This window comes from Ursus arctos, unplaced genomic scaffold, assembly GCF_023065955.2.
Source record: "Ursus arctos isolate Adak ecotype North America unplaced genomic scaffold, UrsArc2.0 scaffold_9, whole genome shotgun sequence".
Lineage (NCBI taxonomy): Eukaryota > Metazoa > Chordata > Mammalia > Carnivora > Ursidae > Ursus > Ursus arctos.
The window spans coordinates 54,616,236-54,638,102 of record NW_026623111.1 but is presented as its reverse complement, the minus strand read 5'-3'; the positions used below and the strand labels follow the sequence as shown (position 1 = coordinate 54,638,102).

The following is a 21,867-nucleotide window of genomic DNA, read 5'->3' as shown; positions in this document are numbered from 1 at the left end:
AAATTATGTTTTTAAGGAGAACTCTCAAATTTCTAGATCAACTGTGAAAGTTACTGCAAAGCAGTATATGTGACTACATATAATTACATAGATGATTAGATTCCTTTTCCTTCAGCCTTTTTCTTACAGAAGAAATAAACTTGTTCTGAAATGGAATGTTCCAAAGTAATCCAGTAGAGAAAAGACAGAGAAGTTGGTGTAGATTAGGAAAAGAGCAATCTCTCTCCAAATCCCCAGGGTCAGTATGCGTGTCTGTGCTTGATGGTCATGCCCTGAAATCAGGTTTTGCAGAGGTAGGCTGGGTCAGTCTGCCAAGCAAAAACACAAATGGGTGTTCATTTGTGCTGTCCCGCTGCAACTAAAACATCAATACCCTTTTCCTTTGCTGGCTGGTTGTTTTGTTGAAACTTGTGACAGCTTTCCTTTTTACCCAGGTTTGGCAACAAAAACTAAATCACATTGGGGGACTGACCTTTAACACATATTCTTCTAACAGTGAAGTCCAACATTATCCATCTGAATATTCACTGAAGGAAAACTGAAAGCCAATAACCATTTTTACAGAGACATCACTGTCTCAAAGAAATAAAGAGCTTGGGGTGGTGGCGAATAGCAGTAGCCCTTCTTCCTGCCTTTGGGCCAACACCAAAGCTGGACCAGGACTTATTTTTTCACCAGTTTGTGTCATAAACCTATTAGCTAACATCCTAGCCACCTAGAAATTCTTAACAAGGAGCATAGGCTTCTTCACTAATACCAAATACTCCCTTATAATTACTGCTACATTACTAAATGTCAGTATTCAAATAACCTAACGCTCAGGAATACTCTTTTTAAAAAAAAAAGAGTATTCTCTGCATTCCACTGATCATATGCATTTCTCAGGTCTCATCATTCTATCCTTCACACAGTCTTCAATTTGTGCTTTATGCTGGAAGAGCCAATAAAAATCCAAAGTTCTAATTTTTAGGAAAAGGAAAAGCAAGGGGAAGATGTGAAAAAAAAGGGGGTGGTAGAGTTGGCTGAACTTCAAACTTCATATAAATAAAGATTTCCCTTGTTCATAGTTTTACATGACTACTGTGCCTTCCAAGACTTGAATTGGGATATTTTTCCTACTACTGAAACCACTCTCTTTATTTTTTGAGACACAGAGCTTAACCTGAACTTCCTGACTAAAACTGAAACTGCAGTAATGCTGAGAATCAATGGAGGATATTTTTGGTCAAATCAAATTATTAGCCACCTAAAAAGTATAGAACATTAAAAGGGGTAGTATTGTGTTCTCTGGGGGTGTGGGCTCACAGTAGAAACTGCATTAAGCTAGAGAAGTCTCCTGGGTTAGTTCTCTATGGAATAAAATAGTCTATGAATTGAGGTTTTCACAGAAAAGCAAAGATCTCAATTTTATAAGTCAGCTAGAAAAATATTCATAGCACATTTTCATATATAAAATGAATCCCTTCTAAGTATTAAACTTTTATTAGTCTGATAGGTTTGAGAGTTTTAAATGGGGGGGGACCCTATCATCTCTGGAAACCAGACATCATAAATGACAATCAGAAATTACTGCAAAAATGTTCTGAAGTGGGGTATGTAGCAGGAACTAGAGATTGCTAAAACTCAGAATCATTTCTGGAGGCACAATCACCTTCCAACCTTCCAACAGGATTTAGGTGGAGCTAATTCTGTTAACACATACTTCCTGACCATGGACAGTGTGCCAGGTAGTTGTAGGCACTAGAGATATAGTGATGAACAAAACAACCAAAAATTCCTGCCCTCATGGAACTTTAATTTTATTGGGAAGAGAAAATAACAAGATATGCAATATGCTAAATGGTGGTAAGTGCCAAGGAAAACATAATGGAGGATGAGGCCTAGAGAGTGTTGGGGGACTTCAATTTTAGATGGGGCAGTCACTGAGAAGGTAATATTTGAAAAAAGACCTAAAGAAGGTGAGAAAAGAGCCATGCAGATAACTGGGGGGTGCAGCAAGGAGAGCACTGCAGACAAAGGGAACAGCAAGTGCAATGTCCCTGGCACAGGAGCATGACTGGCCAGTAAGCAAACAAGGGGAGAAAAGGAGGAGATAAGGTCAAAGAGATCATGGTGGATTGTTCATGAGGGAGGTAAGGGCAGGTGTAGAGAGACAGACTAATTAGGAAGCATTTGCAATAATGTGGATGAGAAATAACAGCAGCTTGGACCTGGGTTGTGGCAGTACTGAATGTGAGATGTGGTGAGATTCTGAATATCTGTATATCTTTGAGGGTAAAACAAATAGGGTTTACCAATGGATTGAGTAAGGGGTGTAGGGAAAGACAGAAGTCAAGGAAGACCCGAGTGTTTCTGGCTTGAGCAACTAGAAGAATGGAGTTGTCCATTGTGGTGGGGAACTCTGTGGGAGGAGCGGATCTGAGGCAGGTAGATCAGAAGTTCAATTTTAGACATGTTATTTCGATAAGTGTATTAGCCATCCAATTACTGGTTCTCAATTATATAAGGAAAGAAGTCTGGGCTAGACAACTTAATGCAGATGGCAGCAGCATATTGAAGAATTAGTTTGAAACTTCAAACATAGGTCCTCTTCTGAGCTTTATCTGTGTACTTTGGGTCTGTCGTTCAGCTGCCCATCAGTGAGAAAGAGAAGAATTATCACAGAACTCCAGCTTTGGTCAAGTAATGTATCTAAGAAAGCATGATATTTAGAACAGCTGTTTCTAAGCCAATCAATTCTCAACTAATCACACTCAGCAAATATTATTGAGCACCTATTATGGTACCAGGCACAGTGAGACACTGGGAATACAGTCATGAAAGACACACATGATGGTCCCTGCTTTCAGACAAATTAGTGTAATGAAGGAGACAAAATGAAAACAATAATATCACATTTACATTTAATTAAGCAGTAGTAATTGTGGCAAGTCCTATACAGAAGTTAGAGTGTAGACTGCTGTGAGTCTGTTTCTTCCTGGACAGCCTCCCCTCTCCCACTGCCAACACATGGCGTACTCCCACCACGCATTCTCTCTAGCAGTACAGTCTCTCGGGGACTAATGACATCACCAAAAATGACACGTGTTCTCAAGAAAACAAAGTCTTTAAGGACGGTAAAGTATTCAAAATTATCTTCATCATTAAGAATCTTAATGAAAATTCACTCAGTGTTGAATTACCTACACGGCGAACTGTCACCTCTCCACCTTTCTGAGACCAGAAGTCATATAAAATATGGTCCACCTTGGACTGAAAGAAAAAGCAGAAAGCTACACCTGAATTCTACTCTAGGATAGGTACTCACACAGAATTTCAAGAAAAAAATATGAATCAAAGTAGTGCTTCTGGTCACAACTGACTAAACTAGTATATACACAGGGATGGAATTTTAGAGCTATAAATTATGCATGAAGTTACACAGATGCAACGCAGTAACACCTTCATTGGGTAGAAGAGAACACTCATCTCAGGAAGACTGCATGAGTTCATGACTGGCCCTTAGCAAAGTAGCCAGTAGGCAGCAAAGCCAAGACTAGCCCAAAATCTCCCCAACACTTAATTCAGGCTGAACCAGTACAATTCTCACTCGGTTTTTGTTTTGGGGTTTTTTTTTCTATTAGAAAGAAGGAAAAGAAAGAATGAAATGGAGATATTAGTAAAAAGTTCTACTTTGAAAGCCTTCTTTTGGAGGATGTTTATGAACCAAAAGTGTACTTTATGTAGGACTTTTAATATGCAGGTTATTAGGGCTAAGAGAAGGGAATGAGAGAGAATTACCGTATCGTGGAAAGAGGTCCTGAAAAGACAAGAATGAAGAGCTTCAAGAGAGAGCAACAGAAGTGGAAAAGCAGAAATGTGTTACAGATGGCTTTTTAATAAGAAGGAGAAAATATTAACAGAAGAGTTAAAACTAGCACACTCACTATCAGTGTCTGAATATTAGAAAAAGTTACCTCGCAAATGGAAAATAACATATTTAAGATTAGGTCTCTTTCCTTAATGCTACTGGGAGGGCCAGGAGTAAAATGTACTGATTTTTCTTCTGGGACCAGTTTAAGTTATGGAGGATATGAAATTATCCATGGATTCTACTAAACTTTTTTTTCTACTGAACTTTCTTTTAAAGTAGATGTTTCCACAAGGCCAAACTACCTAGAAATTCTTGGTGAGAAATAAAAGCTTCTCTATCATTATCAAATGAATTAATTTATGAAGCTTCTCTATTATTAAAAATCTTAAATGGCTAAAGACATTCAATAGTACTTAGTATTGCAGTAATGATAATAAATCCATAAACCTACAGAGCATAAGTCTCAGTAACTATACAAAAATTACCAAAAAACCCAATTAACTTGATGAACACTTGATTAGAAATGATATGATGCATGAAGCTTTTAAAATATGCCCCAGAAATGGAGCACCTGGCTAGCTCAGTTGGAAGGGCATGCGACTCCTGAGCTCAGGGTTATGAGTTCAAGCCCCATATTGGGTGTAGAGCTTACGAAAAATAAAGAAACTTTAAAAAAAAAAAAAAAAAAGAAAGAAAGAAAAAATATATATATATGCCCCAGAAAACAAAAGTTCTTCCTTTAATTCTCAAAAGAACCTCATCCAGACAAGGAAAGACTATTGAGTTATTGGTTTTTTTATATCTCATCAACTTTTACTAATCATAGATAATAAAAAATATATATATTTCTTTCTGACTCTAGAATGACCTAACTAGAAGCAGAACAACAGCCATAAATCTCTTTTCCATCTAATTCACAGAAGGTTTTCACGTATTTTGCTTTTTTTTAAACCCAAAGCTACAATAAGGATTTGATTTGCCTCATTCCTCAGATTGTAAAGATATTATACTGAACACACTTGAAACTTGAGGAAGATACAATAATCTGTGTGTGAGCTTCTTCTGCTCACTTCTTCATTCCCAGTACTTCATTAGTGCCTGATATAAACTATGCATTCAAAAAACGCTGGCTGAATTTGATCTGAATTAACCTGCAGACTATAAAAGGTGTATCTTAATATTATTTTGCTTGTGAAAGGGAAATATATTGACTCTCCATGCAATTATGACAATGAGAGACCAGTAACTGCATTATATCAAATTCCTTATATTACATAATTGTTCTATGCCCTAGAAGATAGAGCATGGAGTATATAAGTTAATCTACGTGTAGAAAGAAAAGCTCTGTTATCATGAGATGAACAAACCTTAGATATTTCTGTAGTGCTTAACAATTTACAAGGTATTTCCATACACACACACACACACACACATAGGCATGTATATAAATATCTGTGATATAATTAGACAAATATTAAATAATACATAAATACATATTAAATACCTTATATTGCATACATATATATGTAGTAGCTATTATTATCCACTTTTTATTGATGAGGAAATAAAGTTCTGAGACACTGAGTGCTATGCAGCTAACAGGTGACGGACTCTGAAATTGAACTCAGGTCTCTAAATTCCAAATTCAACTGAACCTTCTACTTGCTTTTGTGGATACTTAAAAGATGACAGGTTTTTCCTTGGAATAATGGCGAGTCTGCAGGCAAACACTGTCTTTGCCACCTCCCTCCTAACTGGGAATGGATAAGAAATCAGATGTGATTTCACAAGACACCGTGGCATGTGGAGACTGCAGACACACATCTCTAGGCTATCAAGTTTGGGTGCCTGCGTTTATCTCTTGCAGATATTTTACTATTAATTACCATATGAATGGAGACGTCTAATTCTTTATAAAAGTTAAAATTATAACGTGAATCAATGTAACAATGCTCCAACAGTGAAATAAAGGGTGTCCTGCATCCACATCAATACAAAAGAGAAGAAAAAGAATCCTTTTATTCCTTAACCCAGCCAACATGATGGTCCTCAGGTACTCAAAGTGTGAAGGTGAGAGAAAGGTGCTCACAGACAGTGATCTTGCCCCGCACTTGCTTGCCCAGGTCAGCACCGCACAGCCAGCCATGCCTCACCTCGCCGTCTCCTTCCACTCCATCTCCTGCCCATCCACGGCCAGCAGCTCATCCAGTTCGGTGAAGAGCTGAGGGGGTGCTGGGCTGTCATCCTCCTCACCCAAGATGAATCGGATACGTTCTGCGGCAGGAGAGACTGCGGAAGTGAAAATACTGTGGTTAAACACTGGCTGGACAACCCTGAGGAAAGTATAGCTTCGAGCTCTTCCTCTGTCCCCAAGGCTGTTGGACTTCCCTGCCACGTTTTCCGTGGACATCCTCCTTGCTGAGCCTCCCTTATCCCCAACCTACACACGAAAAAAACTCAAAGCCCTTCTCTGTTCCTTCAGGCCTAAGCTGTATCTCAGCTCGCCACCACTCTCCAGGACAGGACTCCAGTTCTGTGTGGTGTGTGACGAAGAACCTTTAGCCCTCAGATGAGCTGAGGTCCAACCGCATGACCCTCCCTCCTTCCTCACTTATGACCCATCCAAAATTATTAGACAGAAGCCAGCCTGAGCCAATCAGCTTTTCTATAGCGGTGGGAGGGGGCAACAGAGCACCCCAATCCTGAGTTCCCCCACGCCCTTGCCTCCACCCACCTTCCCTCTGTCCAATGCCTAAAGCTCATGCCCTCACAGGATCCTCGCTGCCTGCAACTGGCTCAGTGCAAAGTTGATGAAGGAATATTTAACAAGACGGGGCCTCTTCTTTACATAAGGGCAGTACCCAAAAATGTTTAGTCACACTTCAATGCACTTGAAAAACAAGCCCCAGTAAAATATTGTACACCTGAGGAAAAAAAAATTTTCTGACACACTCAAGCACATAATTGAATGCCCTACTTGCTCCTTTTGACCCTATCTCCTGAAAATCATGTAATGAAAAATTAACTAGAACTTCCCTCAGGTTGTGGGTTATTCCCCCACCCCCCCCCTTTTTTTTTAAAGAAAATGAAAGGATTTGCAAACTGATGATCATATTACAAAACTAAGGCCCAAAGATACTCTTCATAATCCCAGGGCAAAACTGAGAATGGTATATACATGTGAATGTAGTCCAGGTACATAGATATATGTGTATAATATATACACATACATATATATATGTGTACGTATATATATGTATATAGGCATATGTATATACATATATATGTATATACGTATATGTATATATATACACATATACACACACACAAATTGTAGAAATACGTGTACTCGACCTAATAAAACAAGAATATTCCTACCATCTGAAAACTACTATAATACAGGACAATACAAAATTCCACAGATCAAAAAATACTATGAACGAAGCCATGAAAAACAGTCAACCTAACTAGTAATCAAAACTAATTATTAAAATAAAATACATGTTTTACCTATGAAAATAGCAAAAATGTAAAAAAAATGATAATCCCAATATTGCCAGAGATTTAGGACACATGCACCAGCACCTCTCAATTTATGTCACTGATAGAAGCCTAAATAGGAACCTCTCTCTGAAGGGAAGTATGGAAATGTTTTAAAAGTGTATATATCGTGTGAGCCAGTAATTCTACCACTAGAAAGACAATCATTTCAAAGAAATCATAGTTGTTAGCTCAAAGACAGAGGTGACTACTGCAATACTGTTTATAACTGACAAAAACAAGAAGAAGCCCAAATGTCCAGGACTGATTAAATAAACTATTCAGTAAATCACCATGTGGTTATAAAACATGAAGTCGAGATTATCATTTTTTATATATACAATGCTAAATGAAAAATAAAATTGCAAAATCATATGAATAACGTGATCCCACGTTAGTAAAGAAAAAATACACATATATCCACAAAATAAAGTCTGGAATTGAGGGAAACCCTACGCATGGTTCCGAGGTGTGTGAATTTCAGTTACTGCCATTTAAAGAAAACCTGTTCCCCAATAATACAGTTGAAATTTCAGTTAGCATAGTATATTAACTGTGAGTAATTGCATAAAATACAAACTTCACTGCTAGCTCTTCAGTCCATAAATTACTATGTTAATAACACAGATGCATCATGATCAGTGACCGATCATAATGCTTCTCGCAAAGTCTGTCAGTGATTGGTCACTGAGCATTTGTTACCCAGTTCATGGACGGACAGCAAAGTGTGTACCCGTGTTGCCTTCGTGTCAAAAGAGGAGCGTGGCCAACAGAGATGAAAGTAGAGTACAGAAACAAAAAGTGATATGGTGGAAATGAAATCCATGTCTAATGTAAACGGAGTTATCGAAGACAGCTGCTCATGGGGATGTTGCCAATGCTGCCATTCATCACGCAAGAGAATCTAGACAACAGTCAAAAAGTATACAGCGAAGGCAAGCGACATAAATAAGGAAAGCAGTTGGACCAAAATGATAAAGATGTTCCAGAGGAAGTGATGCTGGCAAGAAAAGAAGAGGAAGAAGAGGAAGAGGAGGAAGAGGAGGAGGAAGAAGAAGAAGAGGAGGAGGAGGAGGAGGAGGAAGGAAAAAAAAGCATTTCACATTAAAGGAACTCTCAGAGACATTTCTTGACATGGAAAGCACAAAGGAGAAAATGTTGGAAGCTGATCCAAACTTAGAGAGGAGTATGCAATTCATCGGGGCATAGAAAAGATACTTGCTCCATTTCATAAGTTGTACAACAGAAAGAAGGCAAGCATTATTCAATCCACTGCTGACAAGATTTCACAAAGAAATACAACACTTCAATCTCAGTATTTCTGACATTTTAAATTAGAGTGTACTAAATATTATTTTACTATTTTTTTCATTTCCCTATACATTTATAACTGACAGCAAGAGAGATTTTAGCGATTTGGCAAAATTTTTTAAAGGCCAAAGAAAAATAGTGACTTCTCCTATTGATTATTAGGATTGTCTTGTATAACTTCATCTTGAATAGTCATATTTATGGCCTTGCCCATGCAAAGCAAAGACTGCCTATATATAATCCTTTAAATGTTATACAGTTTATTTCTAGGGCTCTATGTTCTTCCTTTCATTTTTCTATCCGTTCTACAGTGTGCACAATTTATCCATGCATTCATTCAGCAATATTTATTGAATACTGCCTTTGCCCTAAATAGGCTTTGTTTCAGGCTCTGAAGATAAAGCAAAAAACTTGACACAAAGATCCTTGTTCTTATCAAGTGTACATGCTAGCAGGGGCAACAAACATTAACCAGTTATTTGGTTAGTGCACAATTAATTGGTTAAATAAATAAATTAGTACATAAACCAACAAAAATATCTGTAAACTGTTCCACGTTGACAGAACATTCAAATAAGGTAATTGAATATATATTAATATAGGATACAGGATGTTTAATTTCTGTAATTAGGAAAAAAATGACTTGGAAATTTCTTAACATCTCTGGGAGGAAAAAAACCTAAAGTTCCAGAACCTTTGTGTAAGAACACTTGCAATGCCTTTCCAATCAAGAAATGGGAAGTGTCATTACTTTAGAAAATCATGGAAGTTGTGAAAGAAATGAAGGGAAAGTAAGAAATGAAGGACAGATTTTGGAATCTGGCTAAGACTTTTTAAGTTCACACTACTTAAAATGTGGTTATTTATCAGAGTGGTTCTGCAATGGACAGTCACAGATTTGATGGACTTTTCATCAACATCAACGCTCCCTGAGGTAGAACAAGCTTTTAGAAGGGAAAAGTCTACATTTAGAGAATCAATTTTTTGTCCATTTCTAAAAACGTGATATGAGTTAGTCCCCACCTCTAACAGAGATGACTAAACTTTTCCCCTCCTTAGAAAAGAGGTTCTCCTGCAGAGCCGCGGAACACATCTCTGCTCAGCTCTGATCCGTGGAGCACTACTCTGAGATCCCGCAACCTCCAGTGAGGAAAGCACAACTCACTGCTTAGCAGAGACGCAGTTGTGGCTTCCACATAATACAATGGAAGAAGGCTGTGACATTACCCCCAGTTCTCACTCTCTGCGTCTCATGTATAAGTTGTCTTATGCATATTAAATACAGCTTCTGAGTAACGAGCGTAACAACCCCTTGGGGATAAAGTTCCAAAATCCTGTGTCAAAAAATAGCTTGATACGCTAGTAAGTGTCCTTCTTCAGTTGCTCCCCTAAGCTTCCCCAGGAATTAGCAGCAAGAGGCCACAGTAATTATACAGTAAATATAGACCTGTGGGAGGGGCATCCTCTGAAGCCAGCAAATACCCTTCCCAATTTCTAACGTCATTCTTAACACAAAGATATGCAGAGTAGAGTCTCCCTAATGAAGGACTTCAGGAATTCATTCCCCACCCCCATAAATTTTGATCAAAAGGGAAATGAGCTAAATAGAAGACACAGCATTGCACTGAAATTAAACATATAGAACTCTGGAACCAAATTGCCTAGGTTTGAATTCAAACTCTGCTACTTGTATGCTGTGTAACCTGAGACAAGTTAATTAACCTCTCTGTGTCTCAAGTTCCTCACCTGAAAAATAGGGTGCTGATGATCAATTATTATAGCTAAAATACAAGGCTTAAATAGTTTCAAAACTGCCAGCCCTTACCAGCAAAACCTGCCTAGCTTCTAAGAAAGAAAGCACTCACAGATATTGGCCCTGAGAGCCCCTGTATGTTGAAAATACATAGGTAGGAAAGAAAAAAGCCCAAAGTTCTGCATATGGTACTTCAATGAATTCAGTAGCTTTGGTAATGAGAACGTAAAGGTGTACCTTTCTGGGAAAGAGCCAATAACAGAACAGGGGAAAATAACGATACCTCTTTAGTATCACTTTAATACCTGGGGGGAGAAAACATCAGAAAATCAACTTACATTACAGATGAATAGATTATGATTCTAAGTAATAACAACCCTAGTTTCATCATAAAAGAGAACGTGGAGAAAAATGAGAGAGGGTGACAGGGAGGCAGGAAACGAGGGAGAGAGAAAAAACTGTCAAATTAATCCAATCACCTTTGTCAGAACAGAAGGCCTGTAGATCAAAGCCAAGTTAATGCCTCTAATCTGCCTTGATTTTTTTCTTTTTTTATTCTGTCCTCTGGTTAGAATGTGTTTTGGGGGTTTGGGTGTTTTTTTTCCCCCTGAGTAGCTGTAGAATTTCCTGGGGGGCCCTACATAAGTGTGGTTATATCTGACCAGCATTCACCTGCAGGGTGACAATGTCATAGTCTGCAGTGGCTGGGGAGACCCAGTGCTCCAAATCCCCAGTGCTGATAAGAAGGCAAATATGTGGCAGGAATGCTGCCATACCCACTCCCACCAATAGCACCCACAGCATACACCACTTACACATCATCACATCCATTCCTGCTGAGACTAAACTTGACCTCAGAGCAGCCACTGTCCACCAATGAAAGATGTGTGTGAGAGGACACCTCTCCAATGACACCTACCTGGCTAGTCAACTCTCAGTGTCTTTTCATGTCACTTTGGCCCCAATCTATGCATCCAACCTGTCTCCCACAACAACCCAGAAATGTTTGGTGACAGAAGAACATATCTGCTCAATTTTGCACCAAGCTCAGCCAGGAGCCCCAGTGTCACAAGCAAGCTCAAAGGTGTTCATTGCTGCTGTCACAGTTCATCTGCTAAACCCTGTCCCAGAACATGGGCATAGGCAAGAACAGAAACCTACCCTGACTCCCATCCAGGAATGAATTCAGGTATTTCCCAAGAATGACCAAAAGGTAAATAGATTTTGTGATTATGCATAGGAAGACATGACTCTCTCTTCCCTAGAAGAAGTGACCTTTAAAGGACAGAATTAATTTAGTTCTTAGAGAACTCAAAGAACCTCTACAAGGAGCTCATTTCCTAACCAAAAGTCTGGATGGTGCCTTAAAACTGATTAAACCAGAATTAACAAAGAAAGTGGACAAGATTTGGATAGTGGGAGGCAGTTTTGTTTATAAGGAAGCCACGAAAAAGCCAAGCCATCTCAAACTATTTGTGACAAGGATCATGCAGAATTTGAAAGTAACACATTTTTTCCAGAAACTGATTTGGGAAGATATAAGCTTCTTCCAGAATATCCAAGTGTTCTTTCTGGTGTCCAAGAGGAAAGAGGTATTAAGTAGAAATTTGAAGTATATAAAAAGAATGATTAATGTGAAAGTGTTTTCTGATTTATTTCAAGTTGTTCCCCCTGCCCTCCAATTATATATTTTAATGTTAGAAAAAAAGACTTTCGTTGACTTTAGATCAAAGGATAACTATTTCTAAGCAATGTGTTTATTAAGTAGACTATAATTAAGATTAATCTTAACTAGATTATACCAGATACCATCTGTGAAGCATTTCTCGCTATCACTGTCTGAATGCCAATCAAGGACAATCACCTGCCTGTCTACCTATCACCTACATATCTACCAAAACACCAAAGTGGGAGAATCCCCTGATATTGTGAGTTGAAATCAGGGCTTATACAGATAGGAGCTAGACAGATTTGTCCAAAGATCAGAGATAAATTATACACAGAAGAGCTAGAACTCAGATATTAAAAGAAAATTAGATCAAAATGGGGACTACGAATTACTCTATGCATATCACGCTTCTGAAAAAAAAGTTCCGTTCACTCAGATAGGAAATCAGTAAGTTGAGAACTCTAGTACATTCCATATGAAGAGTAAAGAAGCAGGCAGGAGACTACCTATTTGAAGGTAAAACTCTAGGGAGGGGAGTTAAGATGGCGGAGGAGTAGGGGACCCCTTTTTCAGCCGGTGCCCTGAGTCGAGCTGGATAGGTCCCAGACCAGCCTAAATAACCACGGAATCAGCCTGAGACGCAGGATGATGCATCTGGATCTCTACAAATGAACATCTCCAGCGCTGAGTATTGAGGTACGAAGAGGGGAGCTGTAAACCGTGCACAGATATCGGAAGATAAACGGAAGGGGGAGGGAGCCGCCGCGTTTGGGCTCCGGGAAGCGGTAGCCACCTGCACGGGAGAGCGGGCGGACTCGCGGTTGGCACCCGCGAAACAGCAGACTGAGACCCTGAACCGGGTGCGCGCGCCACCAGGCTTCTCACAAAACTCCGGAATCGAGGTGTGCTCACCGGGCATAGACTGAGACCGGGAGACCCGGGAGCGTGCGGGGCAGCCGGCGGCATTAGAAACACAAAGGACAGAGACGCGCCGGCCCTGGAAGTGAGGGCAGGGACGCCAAGTTGGTGCGCACATCCCGGGACGCTGCAGGGTTGAGCAGTACCAACAGTAATAGAGTTAAAGTGGCCAGAACATCAGTGGAGAACGGGCCGCAATCCCTCTGTTCTGTGACAATGCAGCCTCTGCTGCTCTGACTCTCAGAAGAGGCATAGCCGGCCGCCAGGGAAAGCCGCCAGAGAACAAAAGCCTGGAAATACCGGCTCAGAGAGTGCCCATCCCCATCCTCCCTCGCAGGGGACACGGAGACTCTACCCAAACAGGGCTGCCTGAGTATCGGTGCGGCAGGCCCCTCCCCCAGAAGGCAGGCTGAAAAATCAAGAAGCCCACAACCCGGGCGCCTGGGTGGCGCAGTCATTGAGCGCCTGCCTTCGGCTTAGGGCGTGATCCCAGCGTTCCCGAAAGGAGTCCCTCATCGGGCTCCTCCGCTGGGAGCCTGCTTCTTCCTCTCCCACTCCCCTGCTTCTGTTCCGTTCTTGCTGACTGTCTGTCTCCCTCTCTCAGATAAGTAAATAAATAAAATCTTTAAAGAAGAAGCCCACATCTCTAAGATCCCTATAAAACAAGGGGCACGGCCTGGGACCCAGTCAATAATTTTGGGCTCTGGACAACCCCGCAACCTCTCCTCATTAGAATGACAAGAAGGAGAAGCCCCCCCCCCCAGCAAAGAAAAGACAGTGAGTCTGTGGCCTCTGCCACAGAAGTAACGGATATGGATGTAACCAAATTATCAGATATGGAATTCAGAGTAACAATGGTCAAGATAATGAGTAGACTTGAAAAAAGTATTAAGGAAAATGTTACTGAGAATATAGAATCCCTAAGGGCGGAAATGAGAGCGAATTTGACAGAAATTAAAAATTCTATGAGCCAAATGCAGGCAAAACTAGAGGCTCTGACGGCCAGGGCCACGGAAGCAGAGGAAAGGGTTAGTGAATTGGAGGATGGGTTAATAGAGGAAAAAATAAAAATAGAAGATGGTCTTAAAAAAATCCACGCCCACGAATGTTGGCTACGGGAGATTACTGACTCAACGAAATGATCCAATGTTAGAATCATCGGCATCCCTGAGGGGGTGGAGAAAAACAGAGGTCTAGAAGAGATATTTGAACAAATTGTAGCTGAAAACTTCCCTAATCTAGCAAGGGAAACAAAAATTCGTGTCCAAGAGGCAGAGAGGACCCCTCCCAAGCTCAACCATGACAGACCTACACCACGTCACGTCATAGTGCATTTCGCAAATATGAGATCCAAGGATACAGTATTGAAAGCGGCCAGGGCAAAGAAATTTCTCACGTACCAAGGCAAAGGCATCAGAATTACGTCAGACCTGTCTACACAGACCTGGAATGAGAGAAAGGGTTGGGGGAGCATATTTAAAGCTCTTTCAGAGAAAAACATGCAGCCAAGGATCCTTTATCCAGCAAGGCTGTCATTCAGAATTGATGGAGAAATAAAGACATTTCAGAATCGACAGTCACTAGCCAATTTCGTAACCACGAAACCAGCCCTACAGGAGGTATTACGGGGAGTTCTATAAAAGTAAAAAGGCCCCAAGAGTGATACAGAACAGAAAGTCACAGGCAATACAAACAAAGACTTTACTGACAACATGGCAGAATTAAAAGCATATCTCTCAGTACTCAGTCTTAACATTAATGGTTTAAATTCTTGCTTAAAACGCCACAGGGTTGCAGATTGGATAAAAAGAAATGACCCATCCATTTGCTGTCTACAAGAGACTCATTTCGAACCCTAAGATGCATTCAGACTGAGAGTAAGGGGATGGAGTACCATCTTTCACGCAAATGGACCTCAAAAGAAAGCTGGGGTAGCAATTCTCATATCAGATAAACTGGATTTTAAACTGCAGACTATAGTTAGAGACGCAGAAGGGCACTATATTATTCTTAAAGGAAGTATTCAACAAGTGGATATGACAATTATAAATATATATGCCCCCAACAGGGGAGCAGCAAGATACACAAGCCAACTCTTAACCACAATAAAGAGACATATAAATAAAAATACATTAATAGTAGGGGACCTCAACACTTCACTCTCAGAAATAGACAGAACACCCTGGCAAAAACTAAGCAAAGAATCAAAGGCTTTGAATGCCATACTCGACGAGTTGGACCTCTTAGATATATATAGAACACTACACCCCAGAACCAAAGAATACTCATTCTATTCTAATGCCCAGGGAACATTCTCAAGAATAGACCATGTTCTGGGACACAAAACAGGTCTCAACCGATACCAAAAGATTGAAATTATCCCCTGCATATTCTCAGACCACAACGCTCTGAAATTGGAACTCAACCACAAGGAAAAATTTGGAAGAAACTCAAACACTTGGAGACTAAGAACCATCCTGCTCAGGAATGACTCGATAAACCAGGAAATCAAAAATCAAATTAAACAATTTATGGAGACCAATGAGAATGAAAATACAACAGTCCAAAACCTATGGGATACTGCAAAGGCGGTCCTAAGGGGGAAATACATAGCCATCCAAGCCTCACTCAAAAGAACAGAAAAATCTAAAATGCAGTTTTTATATTCTCACCTCAAGAAGCTGGAACAGCAACAGAGGGACAGGCCTAATCCACGCATGAGGAAGCAGTTGACCAAAATTAAAGCTGAAATCAATCAAGCAGAAACCAGAAGTACAGTAGAGCAGATCAACAGGACTAGAAGCTGGTTCTTGGAGAGAATCAATAAAATTGACAGACCACTGGCAAGACTTATCCAAAAGAAAAGAGAAAGGACCCAGATTATTAAAATTATGAATGAAAAAGGAGAGGTCACGACGAACACCATTAAAATTGGAAGGATTATTAGAAATTTTTATCAACAGCTATATGCCAATAAACTAAGCAATCTGGAAGAGATGGAATCCTTCCTGGAAACCTATAAACTACCAAGATTGAAACAGGAAGAAATTGATTTCTTAAACAGGCCAATTAATTATGAAGAAATTGAGTCAGTGATAAACAACCTTCCAAATAACAAAACTCCAGGCCCGGACGGTTTTCCTGGGGAATTCTACCAAACATTCAAAGAAGAAATAATACCTATTCTCCTAAAGCTATTTCAAAAATTAGAAACAGAAGGAAAGCTACCAAACTCATTCTATGAGGCCAATATTACCTTGATCCCCAAACCAGGCAAAGACCCCCTCAAAAAGGAGAATTACAGACCGATTTCCCCAATGAATATGGACGCCAAAATCCTCAACAAGATACTTGCTAATAGAATCCAACAGTTCATTAAAAGGATTATCCACCACAATCAAGTGGGATTCATACCTGGGATGCAAGCGTGGTTCAATATTCGCAAATCAATCAGCGTGATACATCATATCAACAAGAAAAGACTCAAGAACCATATGATCCTCTCAATCGATGCCAAAAAAGCATTTGACAAAATACAGCATCCTTTCCTGATTAAAACCCTTCAGAGTGTAGGAATAGAAGGTACATTTCTCAATCTTATAAAAGCCATCTATGAAAAGCCTACTGCAAATATTATTCTCAATGGGGAAAAGCTGGAAGCCTTTCCCTTAAGATCAGGAACACGACAAGGATGCCCACTCTCGCCACTATTATTCAACATAGTACTAGAAGTCCTTGCAACAGCAATCAGACAACAAAAAGGGATCAAAGGTATTCAAATCGGCAAAGAAGAAGTCAAAATGTCTCTCTTCGCAGATGACATGATACTCTATATGGAAAACCCAAAAGAAGCCACTCCCAAACTATTAGAAGTTATAGAGCAATTCAGTAACGTGGCGGGATACAAAATCAATGCTCAGAAATCAGTTGCATTTCTGTACACATATTACGAGACCGAAGAAAGAGAAATTAGGGAATCCATCCCATTTACAATAGCACCAAAAACCATACGTTACCTTGGAATTAACTTAACCAGAGACGTAAAGGACCTTTATTCTCGAAACTATAAATCACTCTTAAAAGACATTGAGGAAGACATAAAAAGATGGAAAGATATTCCATGCTCATGGATCGGAAGAATTAACATAGTTAAAATGTCCATGCTACCCAGAGCAATCTACACTTTCAATGCTATCCCGATCAAAATACCGAGAACGTTTTTCAAAGAACTGGAACAAATAGTCCTTAAATTTGTATGGAACCAGAAAAGACCCCGAATCTCCAAGGAACTGTTGAAAAGGAAAAACAAAGCTGGGGGCATCACAATGCCGGATTTCGAGCTGTACTACAAAGCTGTGATCACAAAGACAGCATGGTACTGGCACAACAACAGACACATAGACCAATGGAATAGAATAGAGAGCCCAGAAATGGACCCTCGGCTCTTTGGGCAACTAATATTTGATAAAGCAGGAAAAAACATCCGGTGGGAAAAAGACAGTCTCTTCAATAAATGGTGCTGGGAAAATTGGACAGCTACATGCAAGAGAATGAAACTTGACCACTATCTCACACCATACACAAAAATAAACTCCAAATGGATGAAAGACCTCGATGTGAGACAGGAATCCATCAAAATCCTAGAGGAGAACATAGGCAGCAACCTCTACGACATCGGCCAAAGCAACCTTTTTCATGATACATCCCCAAAGGCAAGAGAAACAAAAGATAAAATGAATTTATGGGACTTCATCAAGATTAAAAGTTTCTGCACAGCCAAGGAAACAGTCAGAAAAACTAAGAGGCAGCCCACGGAATGGGAGAAGATATTTGCAAATGACACTACAGATAAAGGACTGGTATCCAAGATCTACAAAGAACTTCTCAAACTCAATACACGAGAAACAAATAAACAAATCAAAAAATGGACAGAAGATATGAACAGACACTTTTCCAATGAAGACATACAAATGGCTAACAGACACATGAAAAAATGTTCAAAATCATTAGCCATCAAGGAAATTCAAATCAAAACCACACTGAGATACCACCTTACGCCAGTTAGAATGGCAAAAATAGACAAGGCAAGAAACAACAATTGTTGGAGAGGATGTGGAGAAAGGGGATCCCTCCTACATTGTTGGTGGGAATGCAAGTTGGTACAGCCACTCTGGAAAACAGTGTGGAGGTCCCTTAAAAAGTTAAAAATTGAGCTACCCTATGATCCAGCCATTGCACTACTGGGTGTTTACCCCAAAGATACAGACGTAGTGAAGAGAAGGGCCATATGCACCCCAATGTTCATAGCAGCAATGTCCACAATAGCTAAATCGTGGAAGGAGCCGAGATGCCCTGCAACAGATGACTGGATTAAGAAGTTGTGGTCCATATATACAATGGAATATTACTCAGCAATCAGAAAGAACGAGTTCTCAATATTTGCTACAACATGGACGGCACTGGAGGAGATAATGCTAAGTGAAATAAGTCAAGCAGAGAAAGACAACTATCATATGATTTCTCTCATCTATGGAACATAAGAACTAGGATGATCAGTAGGGGAAGAAAGGGATAAAGAAAGGGGGGTAATCAGAAGGGGGAATGAAACATGAGAGACTATGGACTATGAGAAACAAACTGAGGGCTACAGAGGGGAGGGGGGTGGGGGAATGGGATAGGCCGGTGATGGGTAGTAAGGAGGGCACATATTGCATGGTGCACTGGGTGTTATACACAACTAATGAATCATCGAGCCTTACATCGGAAACCGGGGATGTACTGTATGGTGACTAACATAATATAATAAAAAATCATTAAAAAAAAAATGAAGGTAAAACTCTAAAAACTCTGTTTCTGATCTTTGGTGAGATTCCATGGGACGGTGCAATGAGAGAAAAATAGGCTGCTCTTTACAAAAAAGAGTAACCTAATAACAAGCATATGGTTAACATAAAAAATTCAGAGGTAACAAATTGAAAATGGATAATGCCAGAAACCAAATTAGGAAGTTAGAAAATAAACTTCACAAACTTAAAAATTAAAATTAAAACATGTTTTATCCATCATGTTAGAAAGATTTGAATTGTTAGGTCTCCAAAGAAATAGCATTATCTGGCTTATTAGTTGATACAAACTTTTTAAAGTGTAAGTTAGCAATATCAATTAAAAATCAAAATATTCTGGGTTTAGACCCAGAACTTGTACTTCTAGAAATTAATCCTGAACAAAGAGATGGACCCAAGAGTATCTGTGGCACCATGATTTTTAAACTTGGAAGCAGCCCAAATGTCAAGAAACAATGAAAGAAAGAAAGAAATTAGAGAATACACTTGCTCATTTTCAGATCTTTTTTCATCTTTCCTGTTATAGTCTTTTCTCTCCTCTCTAACTCTGACTCAATTTCCAAGGCCCAGTGAAAATTCCATCTTTTCCAATAATCTATATTAACCATTCACAGAAATGTGAATCTCTCCTTTATTCAAACTATAACAACACTTTGTCTGAATTATCATTTAGGCACCAGCAAATATATAGCCTGGTCATTTTTTTTTTTTTTTGAGGTTTTTTTTTTTTTTTTTTTTTTTTTAATATTTTGACAGAGATAGAGACAGCCAGTGAGAGAGGGAACCCAAGCAGGAGGAGTGGGACAGGAAGAAGCAGACTTCCAGCGGAGGAGCCTGATGTGGGGCTAGATCCCAGAACGCTGGGATCACGCCCTGAGCCGAAGGCAGACGCTTAACAACTGAGCCACCCAGGCGCCCCTATAGCCTGGTCATTATTACCTAACCTTTAGTGATGTGACCTCTCTCCAACTAATCACCAAGCTCCTGCAGGACAGGGTCTGTCTGTGTACTTTCCTTAAAGACCAACACAGCACTATGCACTTAATTGTCACCTAATATTAAATTAATGAATTAGATATGGATGAATAGACCTTGGACATTTTCAAGTACACAAAAACATAACCATGTGCAAAAGGAAGCTTACATTAAGAGCTCTGAAATGGAAAATATCTAAGTTTTGGAAACTGTCCTTATTCCATCCTTCCCCTTAATCCATCTTTGCATTAGGTGCACAGTGACCAAAATACAGTCACCATTTCCTCTTGAGGAAGCCACAAATAAAAGAATGAACACTTCAAGGAAGCTATTTTCCTCGGGTAGATGCAATCTCTTCCTACCCTGAGGGACCACACATTTAACCTGCGCTTCTTATGAAGACATCTAATATCCACTACTCTGTGGGTTATCCATTGCTGTACTTTGTCTTTACACCTTTCCTAAGCCCACAACCTGCTTCTGCACTCACCTAAACTACTCTTGATGCCTACCTTGTGCACAGTGAAGTTACACAAAAAAAGAATGGATGAAAGAATGAGTAAGGAAATGAATGGAAGAATACATAATATATATTCTGCCCCAGTTTCTCACAAAAAAATCTTTCTTTGCTTCTTTCCTCTGCTTCCCAGAGGCTTAGCAATGCTTGAAGTACGCTCTACATTCTCATTTTGATGACTTAATATTTATTAGTTTTTAGTATGTGAGACACTACGTTACTTGTTGAAATTACCCAAATAATTTTAAGATTAGGTCCATGTCCTCAAGGAACAATGGGAAAAATTCTATCAATAAAAACGTAATCTGCAATTACTAACATTTTTGAATGGTTACACTACCAGGCACTGTGTTAAATGCCCTTCACTTATTTTATCATTTGTTTTACACAAAAATATGAAATATCTACTATTATCAATCTCTTGTATTACTCATATAAAGGACAGGGAAACCGAGTATTTAAGAGACTAAGGGACTTCCTCAAGATCACACAACTAGTAAGTGACATAACCTCAAGCCTACTTGTGTTTTTCCAAGCCCATTTTTTAGCTTCCACTCTCTAAAAGATGATATCATTAAAAAAAAAAAAAAGTCATATGAACAATACAGACAGTAAATGTACTGGATTTCAGGAGAGGCAGAAATCATAATGGCCTATGAAATAGTCCTAAAGTAAATTAACTGAACATTTGGTTCATTATCCAACAAAAGGCAATTTGTGAATATGCCCTTTTGTTTTTGGTCTGGAAAACATCCCACTGTGGCCACCCTACAGGCTACCAAAAAAAAAATTTTTTTAATAGAAATAATGATCATAATGAACAATTCATACTGAGCATGACAAGTTTACATGCAAATTCCCTTCTGTGGGTTAAACGAAGACTTATGGGTTGTGTATTTTCTCCTTGGCAAAATTCACCATCTGGTAAAGTCTCAGCTTTCAAACCAAAGTATAAAAAAAATAACTGGGGCACCTGGGTGGCTCAGTCAGTTAACTGTCCAACTCTTGATTTCAGTTCAGGTCATGATATCAGAGTTGTGGGATCGAGCTCCACATCGGGCTCTGTTCTCAGCAGGGAGTCTGCTTGAGAGTCTCTCTCTCTCTCTCTTCCTCTGCCCCTCCCCACCTCTCTCAAATAAATAAATAAATAAATATTTTTTAAAACTAAAAAAATAAAAATAAATAACTATTTCTTTAAGTTATCAATGTGCTATCACCAACTGGTTTACATTTTAAATATTCATTTCTCTCCATTCTGAGTTAAATGTCTATAAATCAACACCACAGTTGCTAAAACTTCCACAATTTATTTAATTATTAGACCATTGTAGTAGTTTAAAAATTACTTAAATATATATATAAAATCATCAAACTTCAATTTCACATTCATAACTGTAAGAAATGAGAAATCGCTAAATAAAGTTACATATATATAAATCTTTAAAACACACACTCATTGTAGTGGCTGTTACTCTTGCCTACTCAGCA

At 39.3% G+C, this 21,867-nt stretch overlaps 1 protein-coding gene and 1 pseudogene across 10 annotated transcripts in view; one reads left to right on the top strand and one right to left on the bottom strand.

The window, feature by feature from the left end:
* SLC4A4 (solute carrier family 4 member 4) overlaps window positions 1-21,867 on the bottom strand; it is a 351,418-nt gene that overhangs the window by 207,278 nt on the left and 122,273 nt on the right. For 9 of the 10 annotated variants that reach the window (XM_026510000.4, XM_048211820.2, XM_044388202.3 and 6 more), the window contains one exon: window positions 6,007-6,142. In XM_026510000.4, coding sequence (XP_026365785.1) covers window positions 6,007-6,142 — 136 coding nt within the window. Of the gene's footprint in view, window positions 1-6,006; window positions 6,143-6,297; window positions 6,449-21,867 lie in introns of those variants that run through there. The other variant, XM_057309784.1, reaches the window with a different exon arrangement.
* Window positions 11,576-12,090, top strand: LOC113263296 (dihydrofolate reductase-like; annotated as a pseudogene).